The 20155-nt window shown below is 36.4% G+C and overlaps 1 protein-coding gene across 2 annotated transcripts in view; it reads right to left on the reverse strand.

Annotated features, from left to right (window-relative positions):
* The window catches only part of Ap3s1 (adaptor related protein complex 3 subunit sigma 1), a 48152-nt gene that overhangs the window by 12294 nt on the left and 15703 nt on the right, over nt 1–20155 (reverse strand). For both annotated transcript variants that reach the window (XM_034517754.2, XM_034517753.2), the window contains exon 3: nt 18138–18249. In XM_034517754.2, coding sequence (XP_034373645.1) covers nt 18138–18249 — 112 coding nt within the window. The remainder of the gene's footprint in view (nt 1–18137; nt 18250–20155) is intronic.

Genomic DNA, 20155 nt, shown 5'->3' on the forward strand with positions numbered 1-20155 from the left:
AGATAATAAAGAAAAAAAAGCTATAAATACTACTACTAAAATAGTATGCAGTATTATTATAGTACAATGGAACTGCAAACATAACTGAGAAATCCACAGGAACACTGAAGTGTACGGCTGTCCTATTCACAGGTGACTCCGGGGAAGAGCTCTCAATGGCAGTCCCCTTGCTGTAACCATGCAATTCACACAGACCCACGACATGACACATCTTACAGAGCAACCTGTGTGCTATTTCTACCAGCAGGACTACTCCTTTTCTACTCACAGAACATTTCTTTATTCTTTAAAATCCAGTTTAAACACAATTCCCTCTACTCACATGAGTATATTTTATTTATGCTGTATATGTGTGTATGATGACTTTCTATTTACTGATAGTATTTACCATAAAGTCCAATTTTTCTGATTTTTTCTTTTACAGTTTATTGTTATTGACATGTCTCAATTTAAGAAACCATTACCTACAGCAAGGTCAGGAAAATTATTTCCCAGAAGAAAACAAAATATTTTTAGATCACAACTATCTGGAACTGGTTTTCATGAGTCTCTCCTCTAATCCTAAATCATTAGTAGACTTATGACTCAGAAGCACTTTTTTTTTTTTTTTTTTTTTGAGACAGGGTTTCTCTGTGTAGTCCTGGCTGTCCTGGAACTCACTCTGTAGACCAGGATGGCCTCAAACTCAGAAATCCACCTGCCTCTGCCTCCCAAGTGCTGGGATTAAAGACATGCGCCACCACTGCCTGGCCAGAAGCACACTTTCAACGGTCTGGTATGTTTATGCCTACCTTAGTTCTGTGGTTTAAACTTACATGCTGTAGTCATCCTGTTTTTAGTACCAAAAGATTAACTATTCTGATGAGGTTGGTATACAAACACTTTCCCTTCACTTGCTTGTTGTTACAAAAGATTGGATGAACCCACTTAATGTGCAGATAATGTTGGATAAAAAGGACAAAGTTCCTAAGGCCACTAGACGTGCCACTGGAGAACTAATTACAGACCATAAAACAGCCTGCCTATATAAGCAGTGTGATGTGGTGAGAACTAAGCTTTAAAATCATTAAGATTTGGCTTCAATTTTTTACTCTGCTGCTATCCAGCTTCATGGCCTTCAGTATCATTTAACTTCTTTCTAGTCTCAGAATTATAAAATGGTAATAGGACTACTCACTTTCTGGATTATTGCAAAGTTTTAGTTAAACTGCTTGACTGGAACATTCAGAGCACAGTTATCAGACCCAAGCTAACAAATGACAGCCAATATTAATATTGTGTACCTGGGATAGATATACAAACATGGGATGATTCTAAAATTAAAAGAATAATAGAACAATCTAATTCTGCTTGTAAGTACTGATATAGAAATAAAACAAGATAACTACATGCTCCCGTTGCCAAGACTGTGTGATTTTTCTTTTTAACTTAACCATATGCTAACTGGCCTTGATAAAAGAGAATATTCTAAAGAGAAACTTTGTGTTTCTCAATCTATCAGATTATTGAAACAATGAACCCCAAAGAAATGAGAATTTCCCCTAGTAATTTCATGTTCACAGAAAGAAAAAGGCACCAGCCAGAGTGGCAAGTCTCCCAGAAAGAGACTTCACCTAGTTCTCACAGCTTATGAAACTATCTTTCAGAATGAGACTTCAGTCCAGACAAGAATAGGTTGACAGTGGCAGGACCATACCTTGACTAGAACTGCTTAGACTAGACTTAGAACTGCACACATCCTTTGCCCTTCAGGGCATCTTTTTGTCCTTCTTGTCAATGTCCTTCCTGCACAAGAAATCCTTTTCTACTTTGCACCTGTAATTAATTGGCTTACTGAGGACAGGCGGTGAGGTCTGATTTGGACACAGATTGTGGCTCTCATATTTGATAGAAGCATCAGCTCCGAAAATCTTGGACAATAGATGAACAACAACAAAAGCTCATGATAACTATGTGGTCTTTATGAAAATAACTCTTTCTTTAACATTTTTTTATATGTTATTTACATTGCAGATGCCATCCCCTTTCCCCATTTCCCCTCCCTAGAAAACCCCTATCCCATGCCCCCTTTTCCTTTTTGCTTTTATACAATTTTTTAAATGTTAATCAAAGGCTTTATAAGTTTGGTAGTGCTCAATCAGAAGTGTAACCCAATACCCAACCTAGATATATAAACTATCTTTAACTGGTGGAGACACGTGAACATCTGCCTCCATGCCCCCCTTTCTTTCTCTCTCTTTTTCTCTCTCATCACCTAGCTTCTCCTCTCCTTCATCTTCTCCTCTCCTTACTCCATCTCTTCCTCTCAGTACTCCTTCCCCCTTAGCTCCTTCTACATATCACCCTTCCTGTTAAGATAAAACTTTTTTCTCACAATACAATTAGAGCATACTTAATTCCTAATTGTACCAGTGAGGTACAAGATAGTCCTAATACCCAGTCCATCATTTTGTTGACAACAAGAACCTCTGTCATCTCTCCTAACTAAAACACTTAGTTTTGAACCTGGCTTTTTTCTTGGCTTTAGAATGAAAACCATCCACTCAGATCTTTTCTCTCAAAGTAAATAGCCAGGATTGGCTATGAGATTATAGGTCTTTAACCCCGTCAGAAATCCAGAATGACTGAGTTAACTGAAATTATGGGAAGCACTAAACATAGCTTCTAAGACTTAGCCAATTTATAGAGACCACTGAACACCTGAAAAGCCCGAACTTATACTACCGAACGTTGGAGCATCAAATCTTCAGCCTTCTGGCCCAGAATCATCTGACAGACCTTAGTGATGCAGAATTATTAAGGTCTGATTACTCTGTCTAGGCAGATATAATCAGTCAACTATTCTGCAGGTGTGTCCTTTTCTGGACATTAGACACTGATGTGGATGGCTGGAAGTGCATGCTGTCAGGAACATGATATAGCTGTCTCCTTCAAAGACTAACACATTCAGAGGACAATGCTCACAGTTAACCACTGATATGATCAGGGGGTTCCCAATGGAGAACTTAGAGAGAATGAAGGAGCAGAAAGGGTTTGTGACTCCAGGAGGAAAGCAACAATACCAAACAACCAGAGCCCCCCAGGGTCTAAACCACCAGCCTGGGAGCACATAGGGAGGGACCCATGACTCCAGAGGTATATGTAGGGGAAGATGGCCTTGTCAGGCATAGGTGGGAGAGGAGTTTCTTGGTCCCATAAAAAATGAACACAGAGTGTGTGTGTGTGTGGGGGGGAATGTGGGGGGGGGAGGCGTAGTGGGGGGGTAGGTGCGGGCACTGCCTCATAGAAGCAGGAGGAGGGGGGATGGGATAGGAGGTTTCTTGGTGGTGGGAGGTAGTGGGGTAAGGGGATAAAATCTGAAAGGTAAATATAATACCCAATTTTAAAAAAGAGATGAAAAAAAGGGAAAAAAGGAGAAAAAAGAGAAAAAAAGAAAGAAAGAAAAAGAAAATAGGAGACTTAATAACACAAAGGGAAGGATTTGGAAATTTAGGAGGCAGTTTATGTTCATGGAAACAGCATCATAGAAACTGGAAAATCACACCCTCATAGAAGCACAAGGAGGGGGGATGGGATAAGGGGTTCCTGGGTGGTGGGGGGAATGGGATAAGGGGATAAAATCTGAAATGTAAACATTACAACCAATTTTAAAAAGGGGAAAAAGAGAAACTAATTCTTAAGACTCAAACATTAAATGTGGTTGAAAAATTCAAACCCTCTTCAAAAAGTTATTCGATAATTTTTTCATAAGCAAAAAATACTTAATATAATTAGAAATTTTAATATAAATAGAAACCCAGAAACTACAAGTTACATACTTAGCATAAAACTATCTGCAAAGTACAAAACCCCCCTTTTTTTAGTTATTCAAAGGACCTTGGTGGTTCCAACCTGGACCACAAATAATAATAAAAGTAGTATCCTATTATAATTTCTCAAGGAGAATGGTTTTTAAAAAGTCGAAAGTTAGAAGTGATATGGTAAATAGCACCCCCTTGTGTCTCACTTTTTAAAAATGATTAAAAAAAAAAAAGTTTAGATCCAGTTTCAATATGACAGGTGCATACACAGTACATAGCTACTTATATACAAGAATATACAACCAAAAACTTAACCTCTGCCCTTAAGAAACTCAAAGGCTAGGAGATAAATTGCTTTAGTTTACTGAAGGAATCATATTCTAATTTCTTTCACTTCAAAAAAAATACAAAATAACCCTCAGTTTAATGATGACAGACATAATCAGGAAGTGACATATCTACATATAAACAGGGCCCCACTTCCTTTATTACAAGAACATTCTTGTGTTTCACCTTCAATAAGAAATCTCAAAGTCCACCATACAAAAGCCAAAATAAATCTATTATGAGACAGCTTAGTTTTCAGAGACTTAGAATCTCCCATCACCTACCAATAAAGGAATATGTCCTGTGTAAGAAATATTAGATGATTTTTACTGGGCAAATATCACATAATGTACTTACACATTAAAATGGCACAGCCCATCACACTTAGGCTGTATTATACACAGAGATAATACAGACTGCTCTGATGAATGAACAATTTAAGATTAGGGGCTGAGAACATAGCTCAATTGGTAGAGTGCTTGCTTGGTATGCACAAAGCCCTGGGTTTGACTTCCAGCACTGGACACACTAAATGTAGTAGTATAATCTTCGGAGACTAAATTAGGCAGATGAGAAGATGATGCAATTAAGGGGCATAGTAAGCACTAAATCTCTACGGCTGGTACTGACAGAGCACAATATACTGTTTTGTGTAAACTCGAGAAAGAAAGAGGTAAGAGTGCACTGTAAAACAAAAAGTGTGGTATGGTGTTCTCAGTCTAGTAAATGAATAACTAGTCACACAGTTGTTACTCAGTGTCTGTCCTACCTAAGCTTTCACTGTCAACCTGACACAGCCTAGAATCATCTAAAAAAGGGACTCTCTACTCAAGAACTGCTCAGATCAGACTGGCCTGTGGACATGTCTGTGAATGATTCTCTTTTACTGATATATTCTCATATATCAATTAAGAATTGATATATGAAGACCCAGTCCACTGTGGGCAGGGTCATTCCCTGGAAAGGTGGGAAAGGTAACAGCATGAGCCTGTGAGAAATACAGCAAGCAACAGTCCTCCATGGCTTCTGATTCAAGTTTCTCCTCAAGTTCCCTCTATGATGGACCGTGAGTTGTAAATTAATATAAATCCTTTTTAAAATTATCTTTACTCTTTTTTATAGTCCAGTCGTTATACTCCTCCCATGCTAATATAAATCTTAACCTCCCTTTGTTGCTGAAGGTCAGAGTCCTTCAGCAACAGAGAGAAAACTGTAACACTATCAGGTCTATTTAGACTTATATGCTATACACAGAACATTACCACAGATTTGATAAGGGTCATGATCCCACTAGGTAATAGGAACTTTTTAAGATCTGTTATGGGACAACTGTCATGCACTCAGTTGAAATACTGCTGTGTGGCACTTGACTGCACTTAGGAACACAAACATTAACTTGTCTATACACAGAATCCAGCCTTGCCTTTAACTTGGCAATTTGAAGCAGACTACTTACCGTCAAAAGCCTCATTGTTCTGGTACAATAATGGTCCCTGTATTATAAGGTTGTCATAATAATAAAATGAGTAACTATCAAGTGCTTAAAACAATATCTCAAGAAAGAAAACACTACATACAAGCTTGGTTCCTGCTAAAATATACAGATAGGTAAACAAAAAGATGCTCAAGGAAATATAAAAATTATCATCGTAAAATATCCCCAAGCAATAGCACTAATGTGGCAGACCTCTTAGGATTTCTAGGTTTAGAAAGGATTTTCTGTCTGTATTTAGGAACTTTCTGAGTAAAATTCATTAGAAACTGATCCAGTTCGTTTGAATCTATACATAATTAAGTAAAAAAAAATGACATATTTTAAAGTTAAATTGACATTTATACAATGTGAAGGGCTAGATGTTATGCATGCCTGTAATCAGAGCACTAAGAAAGCTGGTGGAGGAGAACTGTTGGGAGTTCAAGGCCAGTATGAAATACACTGTGAATTCCAGGCTACCTTGGGCTACTGTTTGAGACTCTGTTTTAAAATAACACAAAAGATAAGACTGTCAGGCACAGAGGCATACAGCATAATCACAGCATTTATGAGACTGGAGGGAGAAGGACTGTAAATTCAAGGCCAGCCTGGACACAGAAAGTCCCTGTCCCAAACTCATAGTCACAGTCATATTCTCTCCCTTCACCTGTCCCCTCCCTTTCTCCTTTCCTCCCTCCCCCCTCTCTCTTTTCCAGCTTCCTGGCTCTCTCTGTCTCTGTCTGCTCAGCAGAAGAACAGGAGCCAAAATTCTAAGAATTTTTGTAATATTCCAAGAGACATAAAAAAATATTCTTTAGTTACCAGGTACATGTTTTTAAGAAATACAATTTGGGTTAACCAAAACCAAGAATTATCACTAAAAATACTGCATGTATAATAAAACCAAGAAAGACAGACTGAAATGAAAACAAACCAAATGAAAGAGAGCTGTAAATAAAGTATCTACATGATGTCCAACCGTTAACCTTCTGTATGCTATTCAGAATCTTCAAGGCATAGGGTTTAAGGAGTACAGGTAGCATTTAACTCATTGTATAGTGGACTCTGCACTGGATAGTGAATGAACCTTGACACAGATAGCCACATGCTAATGATGGTAAGGTTAGAAAACTGGGGATGCTGAGTGTGCATTTACACAACTCAAGATGAGAAATAAAGGAAAAGTTGACTATACTCATGAATATGTTATTTGACTATGTAAGATAAATTGTGTCATAGTAATTCATTAGTTTTTTTTAAACTGCATTAAGGAAAATTCAAGAATTTCAAGAATATATAAGAAGCCTAAATATTTAAGTGCTTAAATATAAAATATATTAAACAAATTCAGTTTAAGATACAATCCCTCCTTTTTCTCCATGGTACTACGTTAATGGACCTCAGTTACTACCCATCCATGCAAAGTGCTACCCTGGCTCCCATTACCTGAGTTTCTGTGTGTCTGGGTACAACAACAGCTGCCTGCAGTACAGGAGCTAAATTACATAATTACATGTAGTACATAACACATTTTGCACTTACATCACTTACTATGATTTATACATAACTTTAGAAGTTTTAAGAAACAACTAGTTTTAATTTGTAAGTAATACATTATATAATAATTTAAAAATGAATAAGGCCCCTGAATAATTTAGTATAAAAGCTACTCTTGAGAACATTTTTTTCAGATGGCTGGTCAAGTAGCTCAGTTGGTAAACTGCTTGCCTTGCATGCATGTGGCTCTAGGCTCAATTCTCAGCTCTGGCTATATATAAAACTGGAGGGTAAGCAGGGCTACAGGAGACCCTGTCTCTAGAACAACACAACAACAAAAGAACATTTTTTTTCAAAATCTGAATTGCCTAATACCCCGCCCCCAAATATGTTGACAGAAACTGTTAAAACTATTTTTAAGCTCCTAAATGGTTAATTTTTAAGATGACATTTGGCCTTGAAAGATACACTTCCATCTGTAACTAAATATGGTACACTGATGTCTTGACTAGTAACTTAAAAAAAAAAAAAAGAAAAGAAAGAAAGAAAATAAGTAACAAGTATTTACAATCTTTTTCCTAGAGTAGGATTTGAGCTTAAAAAAAAAAATACAGAAACCATGATGGTAAAATCACTACTTGGTAAACTCCACAAGTAAATGTTTTTGGTAAAAATTGTCAATAGATGCTAAAACTAATGAACAAATACATACCACAAAAAGCTTACATAATTATATAAACTTAAATATTTTTGTAAGATATTTATGAGCACAAAGGAAAACAGAATTCATGGTAGGCGAACCTGGTCTGTCTTAACCAAGTGACTAGAGTAAATGCCCTAAACAACATGAATAAATTGGTACATCCTTCATCCATATAGGAAGCACTGAGGAGGATGTAATATCAAGCAGATCAGAGTGGGAAGTAGTCTATAAACTAACTGGCCAGCACTCCTCAAAGGACCAAAGTATGAAGAACAGAAAATGAAGGACAAAGACAAGGAACCTTTAGAGTGAGACTCAGAGGACATGAAGACTAAAGGCTTGAGTCCATCCATCTCTGAGAAAAAAAAAAAACATATTAAAAATACAACTGGTAAATTTTAAACAAGGTGTGCAGACTTCATAGAAGTAGTATATCTATGTTCATTTCCTTAGTTTGTGGTAGTTTTCTTTACTTTTGGAAACACTGTCTGCTATACAGCTAACCTGCTATCCTAGAACTCAAGATATGCTTGTTTAGTCTCCAGAGAATTAGGATTACAGAAACAGGCTAATGTTCTCAAGTTCCTCATCTTAATAATTATACTGTATTGATAGAAGGAAGATGGCACTAAGTGAACACATATGGCATATAAGAAGTCTTTATACTATGTAGGACATTCTTTTACAAGTACAAAGCAATTTCAACTTTTTTTTTTCTTAATCTTTAAAAGGTCAGCAAGCAGGCTCAGTGGTATAGACACCATAAATCAATCTGACAGCCTGAGTTCAGCTCTGGGCAGCACACGGTAAAGGGAGAACCTCTGCAATAGTCTCTATCTCCACATGTGCCACGGCATGCACATCTGAAGTATGTGCAGGTACATACATTCAATAAATCTACAAATACTTTTGAAGTTCTAGAAAAGTTTTCCTTTTTAAAATTAAGCTCAAAGGGCACTCTTCTCTATGTCCAATTATTACCTTAAAAACCAACTATTCTATCCCAGGAAACAACAAGTTTACCTTAAACCTCAAATCAACAACAAACAGTAATAAAAGTTCATGCTTTTCTGAAATCTTCATTAGATCATAGAAGATAAACTTTGGTGGTTTCTAGCCCCAAATGTCTTGCCTAACTGCTTTAGTTACTAGATGTAGTAATGATACATGTGTTATAGTCGACCCCAAATACAAGTTGCTAGTACTCAGCAGCTCTAGTATAAATGCAGCCAGGGAGGCATGTACTCAAACAGTTACAAAACAAAATCCGTAAATTTAAAAAAAAAAAAAAAAAAAGCTAAGTAATTTACCCAAAGTCATACAACTGCTGCATTAGCTAAGATCTACAACCATACTGTGACTCTAAACATCGACCTGGTAGAACATTATATGACACCTTCAAGTGACTGAGGTGGCAATACAGTATATAAATTAGGGAAGTAGACATTACCAAATCTGATTGCCAGTAGAATGTAAAATCTAAGTGATCTTCACATTTCTATGTAGACACATCAACCACAAAAACATGATTGGAAAGAGAGTTTAGGAACCTGAGCAATTCTAACTTCAAGTGTTTATAAAAATATTTTCTTATTTATATACACATATTCACTCATGTTCATACAAATATATGCACACACACACACACACACCCCCCACACACAAGAAACAAGTCACACTGAAAACAGAAACCTTAAAATATTTTGTCTAACAGTCTAGGAGGCAAATTCTTCCTGAAACAATTCCTGAAACACCCCCTCTAGACAGCTCAGAATCGAAGCCAAAGGGAGTCATTCCCTTCCTCTGTTAGGAAATGTATAGGAATTTACTTTCCCATGTGACCAGAGGTGATTTCCTCTCAACAGAGGACTGCAACTATCCACAGTCCTTTGACACTGGATGGTTGATTTTCCTGATCAATCTTTTAGAAATATGTGGATTCTAAATCCAGATAGCTTTAAACAGCTATGTTTCAGCCACTAACAAGAATGCTTTCAAGTCACCCTCAGAATAAAATGACAGAGACAGGAGTGGCTCAATTAGAACAAGCCACCAGGCAATCTGGCAGGTCAGTAACAATCACTTCAGTGTAATTTATTAGGGATAAATTAGGATAAAGGGAAGATTAGGAGATCTTTTTTCGGTTCAGTATTCTTTGCTTATTAACTGCTCTAATTAAGCCTACTATTCTCTTTAAAGATTTCTATTTTTAACTGTGAGTGTGCACGTGAGTATGGCGCCTGGGAGAGTAGAAGAATGTGTCTAATCTCCTGGAGCCACAGGCAGTTTTAAGCCACCTGATGTAAGTGATGGAAACTGAATTCAGATCCTCTGTAAAACTGGTAAGTGTTTTTAACTGCTGAGCCATCTCTCCAGCCAAGTCTTCTTATCATAAAAATGTACTACCTTGTAAAACTCATCCCAAGACATTGTAAAGCATATAGGTAAATATGTATAAGTATTTCTAAAAATAAGACAGAAAAAAGAACCATCAATTCAGTATGTGTACTAATTAAGTCATCCTTTATATTCCTTTCTTATAAATTTATGATTTGATGAAAAGTGTTAACTGAAAACATCACAGAAATTATACAGAATGTCTTTTCAATGCTCACACCTATTTGGTATCATTATTTGCCCATTATAAGAAAACTAGAGTCAAAGGTTATACATCCAGTACATGGCAGAGCCTGAACACTTAGATAAAAGATACCACACTGCTTGAATTCAGTGACCTCTCTAACAACCCCATCAGCTCCATAATTTTACAGATAAAATGTATTTTTTACAGGTCTACATAGCTTTAGTAACTCCATAAATATTACTCTAATTTAGCACAGCATCTGTAAGTGAAATAATCACAGAAAAATAGTCTAGCAGTGTTGTCATCACAGCCAATGTTACATGTGGAGCTTTAAATTAAGCATACAATCCAACACTATGGTTCTTCCTAACTAAATTCAATTTTGTCATTGCAAATGAACCAGGGCAATGCAGTGTTAAGTGCTAAATGTAGTATGTAAAACCACAGCAACAATTTGGGATTATCCATTATTGTGCTTCCATTATCCGTGTGGCACAAACTGAGGATAGTATGACTGCTTATCAATAACCCAAATGACCCAACATTAATATTTAATGAACTCCTATTCTTACTGTGTAAATATTTAAACATTTCTAATGTACACATGCAACAACAGAAGAGATTTTTTTTTTTTTTTTTCCGAGACAGGGTTTCTCTGTGTAAGCCTGGCTGACCTGGAACTCACTCTGTAGACCAGGCTAGCCTCGAACTCAGAAATCTACCTGCCTCTGCCTCCCAAGTGCTGGGATTAAAGGCGTGCGCCACCACCGCCTGGCAACAGAAAAGAATCTTAAGGCCAGTTATTATACGTGCTAGGTCATCACAACAAAATAGTGCATATCAAGACTAGAAAAGGAGCCAGTGTGGTTGTGCATGCTTTTAATTCCAGCACTTAAGAGGAAGAAGAAGGAGGATTTCTGTGAGTTTGAGGCTAGTCTCATCTACATAGTGAGTTCCAGGACAGTTAGGGCTACATAGACTGTCTCAAAAACAAACAGAGAAATAAAAAATATTTTAAATAAAAAAGGATATTTCTTTTTTTCAACTTATGAGCAAATTAAAATAAATAGAGCTATTATTCAAGTGACATAATGACATACATTCAACACATAATGTATTTAAATGCTTGTTCCACATTTTACACAGCATATAAAGTCAAACCCAGGAACACATGCGCATGTTAAGAACACCAAATCTTTGCATAAAAATATGCATTTTTCAACATTTATTTGAATAGTGCTCTTTTAACACTAGAAATATCAAAATTACAAGCATACGTTTAGTAAGCTATGCTGATGTTTGCTTGCTCTATCCTCTAAGGAACGTGTAAGGACACATGGGTCTCAGCTCAGCTCTTGTAGGTTCCTCACTCTCCACTGTTAATGTTTTATATTAGAGATGTTGTCTCACAACCAAAGGATGAAAGTACCCAAGAAAATCAGTTCTAAATAAGCTCCGAAGAGTTGTTTGATGAAACAAAAGCAAAAATGATGACCTCCTCCGTTAACTCTGTTCACTGGACCAGGTATTATGGTAGCAGGCTCACACATGTTCAATGTTCCCCTGTAAGCAATAAATCAACCAGAAACCTAGAGCAAAGACACGAACATGCTCATGGTAATAACGAAGTCACTACCGTTAGGGAAATTACAGAACTTTTTTTTGTAACATAGGAAGTTGAAGTGTAATAACACCAAAGGGTCTTATAAAAATTACCTCTGGCCTTTTTTTAGAATTTTATTTTAATTTTTGTGTATTCATGGGTAACTGTGTGAGTGTATGTCTCATGTATGAGTGCACCTGAGGAAGCAAGAGGAGGGTACTGGATCCCTTTGAGGTAGAGTTACCGGCAAGTGTAAGTGTGTACCATTGAAGGTGGGTGCTAGGAACTGAACTTGAGTCTTCTGTAAGAACACCTCTTAACCACTGAGACATCTCTCCAACTCCTCTATGTCTACTTTTATAATAAGCAAAATGATAAAACTTTCCTGAAACATTCTTTTCTGCATTTTAGCTAATCAAAACAAACTATCAGAATAGAACATGGTTCACTATTAAGAGTCATGCTTAGCACATGCAAGGCTCTGGGTTTAATCATTGATACAAAATCAAAAATACTAAAATACAAAATTCAAATCCCATTACCAGCAAGTTACTAATGTTTGAACAATAAAGCCAAAACATTAGTGAAACACAAGACTTTCCTTCTCCTAAAGTACATAATAGAATCACTTCAGCTATGCTGTACAATTCTTGTCCTTTGACAAGTTCTTCTAATTCCAAAGCATAATAGTTGTCCTATTAGAACACTTAGATGGGCCACAACATCAAAACCTAAGGACACAAGTACAGAGTACTTCTACTTTACCTCCAAAAAAATTCACATCCATTTAAGTCTTTCTCAGTAAAGCAGACTGAATTTCAAATGAGTTCTTTCTCTTGTTCTAACTCTAGAGAGTACGAATGAATGGCTAGCAAAGATAATTTTAAAAATTTAAATGTAGCACATGTCTACTATTCTCTTCAGCCAGGAATAGCCAACAGAGAAACAGAAACCACAGAAAATTATTTTCTATAGAAATATAGTTTTAGGATAAAACTATAATTATGTATCAAATAAATTAGTAAGTGTAATAATGAACTGTTAGAAAGCAAGGTAAAATCCAGTCCTGATCATTCCCTCTCTGTTACTAAGTCATATAAAACCAAGAACTGTCATCTCTTTCTTTACTTGGAAAGTTTATAGAGAAACAAAACACTGACTCAAGTGGTCCTGAGAGGTAAAAAGACAAGTAGCTGAGGATCTGGAATTATAGTTACTTGTAAGCTCAAAATTTCTTTGAAGTCTCTGCTTAAGAGTTTTAAATATTATTTTAAATCACCTTTATCCTATATGTTTATCTTAAAATTATCATTTTTCCATCACCACCACCACCAATTTAGGATGAAAAGAATGGAGGGAAAAAGAGACAGACAGACACACAACAAATGTTTACCATGATCACTCTGTGGTTTCATGTAACTGATACCTGCCAAGTACTCAGAAAGCAGTGTAAGAAACCATAGATGTGGAAGCTGGAGAGACAGAACAGAGGTGAAGAACACCTAGAATCCTTTCAGAAGCCCAGGTTCAGTTCTCAGAATCCTCACTGAGCACTCACAACTGCCTCTGGTGAGCAAGAGTGTTGACTCTTTTGGCTTCCTTGGGGACTCTAATGCACATGCACAGACATATACATAAAGTTAAAATATATCTTAAAATAAACAAAAAAAATTTACTTTCCAAGTGTGATAGCACACACTTTTAATCCCAGCACTCATGAGGGAAGCAGGCAGATCTCTGAGTTCAAGGCCAGCCTGACCTACATAATAAGTATGAGGCCAGCCAGGACTACATAAGACCCTTTCTTTAAAACAAACAAACAAACAAAACAAAAAAAAAAAGAAAGAAAGAAAGAAAGGAAAAGAAAAGAAAGAAGGAAAAAACAGAGAGAGAAGAAAACCAGCATTAGAAGTTTAAGAGTAAAGTGCTATACTAACAGCTCCACTGACACTTACTGTTTTTACTAACAAAAGCAATACCAAAAGCTTTATTTAGTCTTGCCATTTATATTTCTAAGCTTAGTCACTCGGAATTTATTATTAAGTTTTCTAGTTAGTATTTTCTCATTTAAAATCAAAGGATGCTTCCTTCCTGCAGATTTAAAAACCATAGCTCATTTGACAAATCTTTTTACGTGCAGCTTTTCCCAGCTTACAACTTAATGATGCCACGTCTCTATTTGTGTACTATTCAGAAAGGAAAAAAAAATCCAATACAAATTATTTGTAATAATTATTTTTTAAATTTTATTTATTAGTGTTTATACACACAGCACACACAGCTACACATGTGGAGGTTACAGGACAACTTTATGATAGAGTTGGTTCTTTCTACCATGTAAATTCTATTCTCACATTAAACTCATCAAGTTAGTCAGCTTGCAAGGCAAGTGCTTTTACTGTTCCCTGGCCTACAACTATAATTGTGAATATAATTTACTTTTTTTCTTCTTTTTCTCTTTAGCTTTTAGAGATAGTATGGCATATAAAATGAAAATACAAAAAATCACATATTTTATATATATATATCACATACATACATATATGTGTATGTATATATATGCATATATATATACATATACATATACATATACATATACATATACATATACATATACATATATATATATATATATATATATATATATAATGCTTCTCATAATTAGCAAATCAAGTAGAACTCAGATAAGGAAATGTCAATACCATGTAGAGACAGCTACACTTTCCATATGACTATTCTAACTAACTTTCTGGCTTTATTGTCAGTTATTTTATACTAAATACAGTATATGGGCATTAAATTCATTCACTTATTCATGCATCAAACAATCATTTGTTGAAGACCTACTATTCTTTATATGAGATAAATCAGCAATAATAATTCAATGCAATATATAGTTATGATAGATAAGTCAATAAATAACATAATTCTAGGGCTCTCATGGAGCTTTTATTATATTAGCAGTAAATGATAATAAAACGTTATATAAAATGATAACAGGTGCTAAGGAAAGGGAAAATTTAGTAGATCAATGGTTACAAATGTAGAGGGCATTTTTAGGAAGCATGGCTAGAGAATTCCATATTGAAAAGGTAGTTTCTAGTCAAAATCAAGAAAGAACATCCAAGGTATAAACGTCAGCAAGTACAAAGTCTGAAGTAGGCAAATGCCTACAGAGGAGACACCAGACAAACAGCAGGAGGGGGTCAGAACACATAGGCTCCTGGGTAGCCTGACAATGTGGCTTTCACGCCAATAAAAGCTGAATTATGAAGAGTCTAGAACAAAAGGTGTGAGATGCTGCATGTTACAACGGCATTTGACTGGTGCATCAAATAAAGACCCAAAACAGCAGAGACAGACCAGTCAGGAAACTGCCAGAATACAGACAAATGTGGTAGCTTGGAGCACAGTGAAGAAATAAGAGGTCAGGCAAAGGATCTGCTTAAGATGGAGCAGAGCACAGAGACTAAGACCCAAGAACAAGCAAGTACTCAGGTTCTGACTCATTCACCTGAAGAGTTCATCTGTTAGAAGGATACAACAAAAACTGCAGGAAATACAGACTTTAGATCTACCTCAGTGTGAGATCTTCATGTAATACCCAAGCAGAGACACCCAGCAGCAAACTGGGCCTTAAAATCAGCCATTCAAAGGAAAGGTCTACGCTTAAAGGTTAAATTTGGTACCATCAACACAAAGATATTATTTGGATGAAATCACAGTACCAAAGGAATAAAGCCACAAAAAGAGAAGATACTCAAGACAAAAAGCAGGGAAAACTGTCCTCAAGATCAAGTAGAGTACTTGTCAAGAGTGAATGGCAATCTGAATCAGAGGAAGACTGCTAAGAACCTGCAATTGAGCAACAATATCACAAGAGAGCAAAAACGGTTTCAGATATTCCTTCTGTAGCAAAATATTTTGCTATCAAAGGAGAGAAAGAAATTAAGACAGTGGTAGAAACGGAGCGAAGGTAGTAGAGCACAGTACTGTCTGAGGGAATGATTTACAAGAGGATACAGATGCTATAAAGTGAGGGGTACTGCAGCAGGAGGAAGTGAAAGCTAACCTCAAAAGGCCTAGTTCCTCAGCTAGCAGCACAGTGAGTGCAATGTGTATACAACACACAGTGGACAGGCAGGTAGATAGCAGGAGCCTGCCAATGTTCTTTCCTGACTGCTTCAATTTTGCTTGTGATGGTCTAGAAGTGAGGTCTAGCTGGAGTGTGGAGAAGTGATGTTAGAGTTAAAGATGGAGCACAGACACGAACTGTAATCAGTGGACAGCACTGAAGAAGGACTTCCTAAGATCCATGCTCATGGACCAAAAGTGGACAGGAAAAATGACTGTGCTTTTCTTCTACATATTTTCAGATGTATGAGAACAGGCCAGGAGTTAAGTGCAGAGGCACACTGTATGACTCCCCATGGAATCTTAGCTGAATAAGGACAAGCCAGACCTCAGTAAGATCTAGGAGAATGAAAAACATAACATGTTGAAACCTGATGGACCTAGAATAAGAGAAACAGTAAAATAGAAAGATAAAAGGATGGCTGAGAGAAGAAATTGAAACAAATTATGGACTGACTAGTACTTTGTATAAAAACGAGACACCAACACAAAGCTGGGCCAGAAGGCAAAGCTCTGAAGAAATGTGGTTCCAAGTTTGAAGACATGAAGCTACCAAATATTACACATGTGAACACTGAAGTCCCCAAGGACCTTCACACAATCAGTCTTCTACTGAATGTCACTGACTAAGAAACAACTCTGAAAAGTCTACAGATTGTTAAGTTTCTACAATCCTGGGAACAGAGGCAATTGCTATCTGTGTCTTGGACTATCTTTTCAAATCTGTCACACTGACAAACAGCCTTGGAAAATTCCCTAAGAGAAAAGGATAAGCTTACCTTTTCTTTTAAAGAGAACCCCAACCTTTTCAGAGCAGACATGATTCACCCATTATAAAGAATTTCAGCTCCCTAACTCTGAGGTCTGTCTCCTATGTGCTCTGATCTACGCTGGTGCAGGCATCACCTGACTCCTTCACAGTACCCTTCTAGAACTGAGAACTAATGCAGGCAAATGTTAGCATGGTTTGGGGTGTTTTGTTTTGTGGCTACTGCTTCTGTTATTAGTAATGCAAGAAACCTGTCTCATCTTCTGCCATCACCCTTTAAACTATAGTTTAATCTCTAACCCTCTATAGTTGTTGACAAAAGCCCCAAACTATGGGAGACAGACAGAGATGGATACAACTAAACATGTAGGAAGACGGCTAGTCTGATAGCATGAGATAAAATCCGGACATGTTCTAAAAGAAAATATCCTGGAAGAAACATATAGAACATCTCTAGGCTTGATGATATGAAAAGGTAATCACATACACACACAAACTGTTACTTGTGAAGGTTGAAGGCAATGATGAAGAAGCAAGATTTAAAGGGTTGAAGCAACATTAACGGGTAAGATTCAAAATGAGAGTTTTCTAATAACTGATGAGTTCTATAGACATTACAGAAGCTTTTCAGGAGAGTTAGATCTTAGGTCAGATTTAGACACATGCAGAGAGAGTCACAATCTCGGGTTTCTTGCAGTAACTCTCATGAACAGAGAAGGTATGATGAAATTAGTTTTAATTAGTCCTAATCAATTTAGTTTCTACAATCTTTGACAAGGTTTGAACTGGATCATGATGGCACCGTCTCTCTAAGTGAATTAATCTACTTATAAGTTCATAGCTAAACAGGCTATTAGAAGGTGGAACCTAGTCGGAAGAAGGGGTCACTGGGGGTGTCTCTGACATGTTTATTTTACCCCTGCCCCTAGCCCTCTTTGCTTCCCACCTGCCATGATGACAGCAGCATGCCTCTATCAAGCTCTTCCTTCCACCGTGCTACTCCTTTGCAATGGACTTAGATGCAATGGGATCAGCTGGCAGACTGAAATTTCCACAACTGTGAACCAAAATGAATCTTTCCCCTACCTTGATTTATGTGGCACTATGCCATAGCATACCCACCTAATATCTACAATAGAACAGCTCTTATCAAACAAACATCATTTCATAAAATTTTAATCTTAAGCTTATAAAAATAGAATAAAAAAAACTAATTAATAGTAGTAAGATGCAACTGTTAACTTACTTGAATTAGATCTAAAATGCCAAGTTCACTTTCTGAGGAATCCACACAGAAGACAAAATATAATGTTGCATAATGTCTGTAAATGAGTTTGTTGTCAGATCCTCCAATTAATCTAAATGACAAAACAAAATAATTGAAATGGTGTAGGAAACAAAATGCAGAACATTTCATTAGCTCAAACAAAATCACATTTGTTAAAAACTTTTATAAAAACAAAATATAACAACAGGATAGCATTCAAGTAAACTTACTTCAAAAACTAAGTAAATTAAGACAGCAATTTTCTTCAGAAATGCCAAGTAAAAAAGAAACCAGTGCTTAATTTTAGTTAGTTTATTCATTAAAGTATTCACTGAATAAGTACTGTGTGTCAAGTAAAGAGACAAGAAAGTTAACAGGTAGGGGAGGGTGTCACACAGAGAACCAGGACAGATCTCAGCATATCCATGGAGTTCCCAAGTCAGAATGGACATTGAGAGACAGTAATATCCAGACTGACATCTAATCAGGAGCACCTTGGGCTAAGATAGCAATGACTGAAAAGGTTTATTTCATCAAGACAATATGCACTTTCAATGAGATGTGAGGCCAGGAGACAACAAGAAGAGATTAGTAAACAATGAGACTAAAGGAACAGGCAGAAACCAGATCACAAGGCATGTGCAAGTGCTTACAAGATATAACTTCATAGGTCACAGTAAAACACACAGCTTAAGACTGATTATCAGCTAGAAAAAAAAGAAAATATTTTTAAGCTTTAAATAAATGTGGCATCAAGATGCTCTCCAAAAACATTTTTCTTAAATCTAAATGTAAAAATGCCATGCTAATGAATATTCAATATTTTCATCAAATACTTTTATTCATATTGATTAGAATTTATCATCTTAAAAATAATTTAGGAATCATCTGAAGCATCATTATGTTTTTCCAAATATACTTAGCTGTATAATAGTCAAGTTTATAAAAAGCAAATTCACCTTCTCAAGACCACTTCAACATTAACATAATTTAAAACCAGGCTATACACAACCAAAACTAAGAGCATTCTCAACAACATTGGGTGTGGCATTTTTCCTATTCCATAAATATAACACTAAACTCTCAAACACATAGAAACTACTTCTCTAAGTACATATACTTGCTTGTCCTGTAAGAGCAAAAGCAGAAATGATCTTGTGTGATAAAAATGAAGGATTCCTACTATGCTGGGTTACTCTTGTCTAGACAGGGTTTAATTTAAAAAGTCTTTATGTACACTTTAAATATTCTGAGATTGGTTATGACAACAATTACAATTGTTTACTGAAGGGGCAAAATGAGCATATCAGCAATTTCATTGTAGGCTTTTTGGTTTGGTTTGGTTTGGTTTGGTTTGGTTTAGTCTGAAAAATATGTTACAAAGTAGCCATTAATGCTCAGAGAAACTAAGAATCTCTGCAAGGCAAGTATACAGCTGGCCTTGGAAATACAGTTTCACTTTAAACTGGTCTAATACTGATACAAATTCATGTATGAATCTGTTTTTGTTAGGGTTTCTATTTGATGAATACCATGACCAAAACACAAGTTGGCGAGAAAAGGGTTAAGGTAGCTTATACTTCCACAGTAGTCCATCATTGAAGAAAATCAGAACTAGAACTCAAGGTAGAAACCAGAAGGCAGGAGCTGATGTAGAGGCCACAGAGGGGTGCTGTTTACTGACTTACTGTCCCTGGCTTGCTCAGCCTGCTTTCTTATAGGACCCAGGACCACCAGCTCACAGATGGCACTATGCACAATGGGCTGGGTTCCCTCTCCCCTCCCCCCATCAATCACTATGAAAATGCCTTACAGCTGGATCTCATGAAGACATTTTCTCAATTGAGGCTCCCAAGCTAACTTAACACTAGACAGTACAGAGGTGATATAAAGTAATGTAAAAATTTACAAACAAATTGCTAATTTTTGATATCTTCTTAGATATCTTTGGAGAAGAAAATGAAGTTTCAAGAATTTGAACAATCTGACCCAGTGTA

The sequence above is a fragment of the Arvicanthis niloticus genome, chromosome 14 (assembly GCF_011762505.2).
Source record: "Arvicanthis niloticus isolate mArvNil1 chromosome 14, mArvNil1.pat.X, whole genome shotgun sequence".
Lineage (NCBI taxonomy): Eukaryota > Metazoa > Chordata > Mammalia > Rodentia > Muridae > Arvicanthis > Arvicanthis niloticus.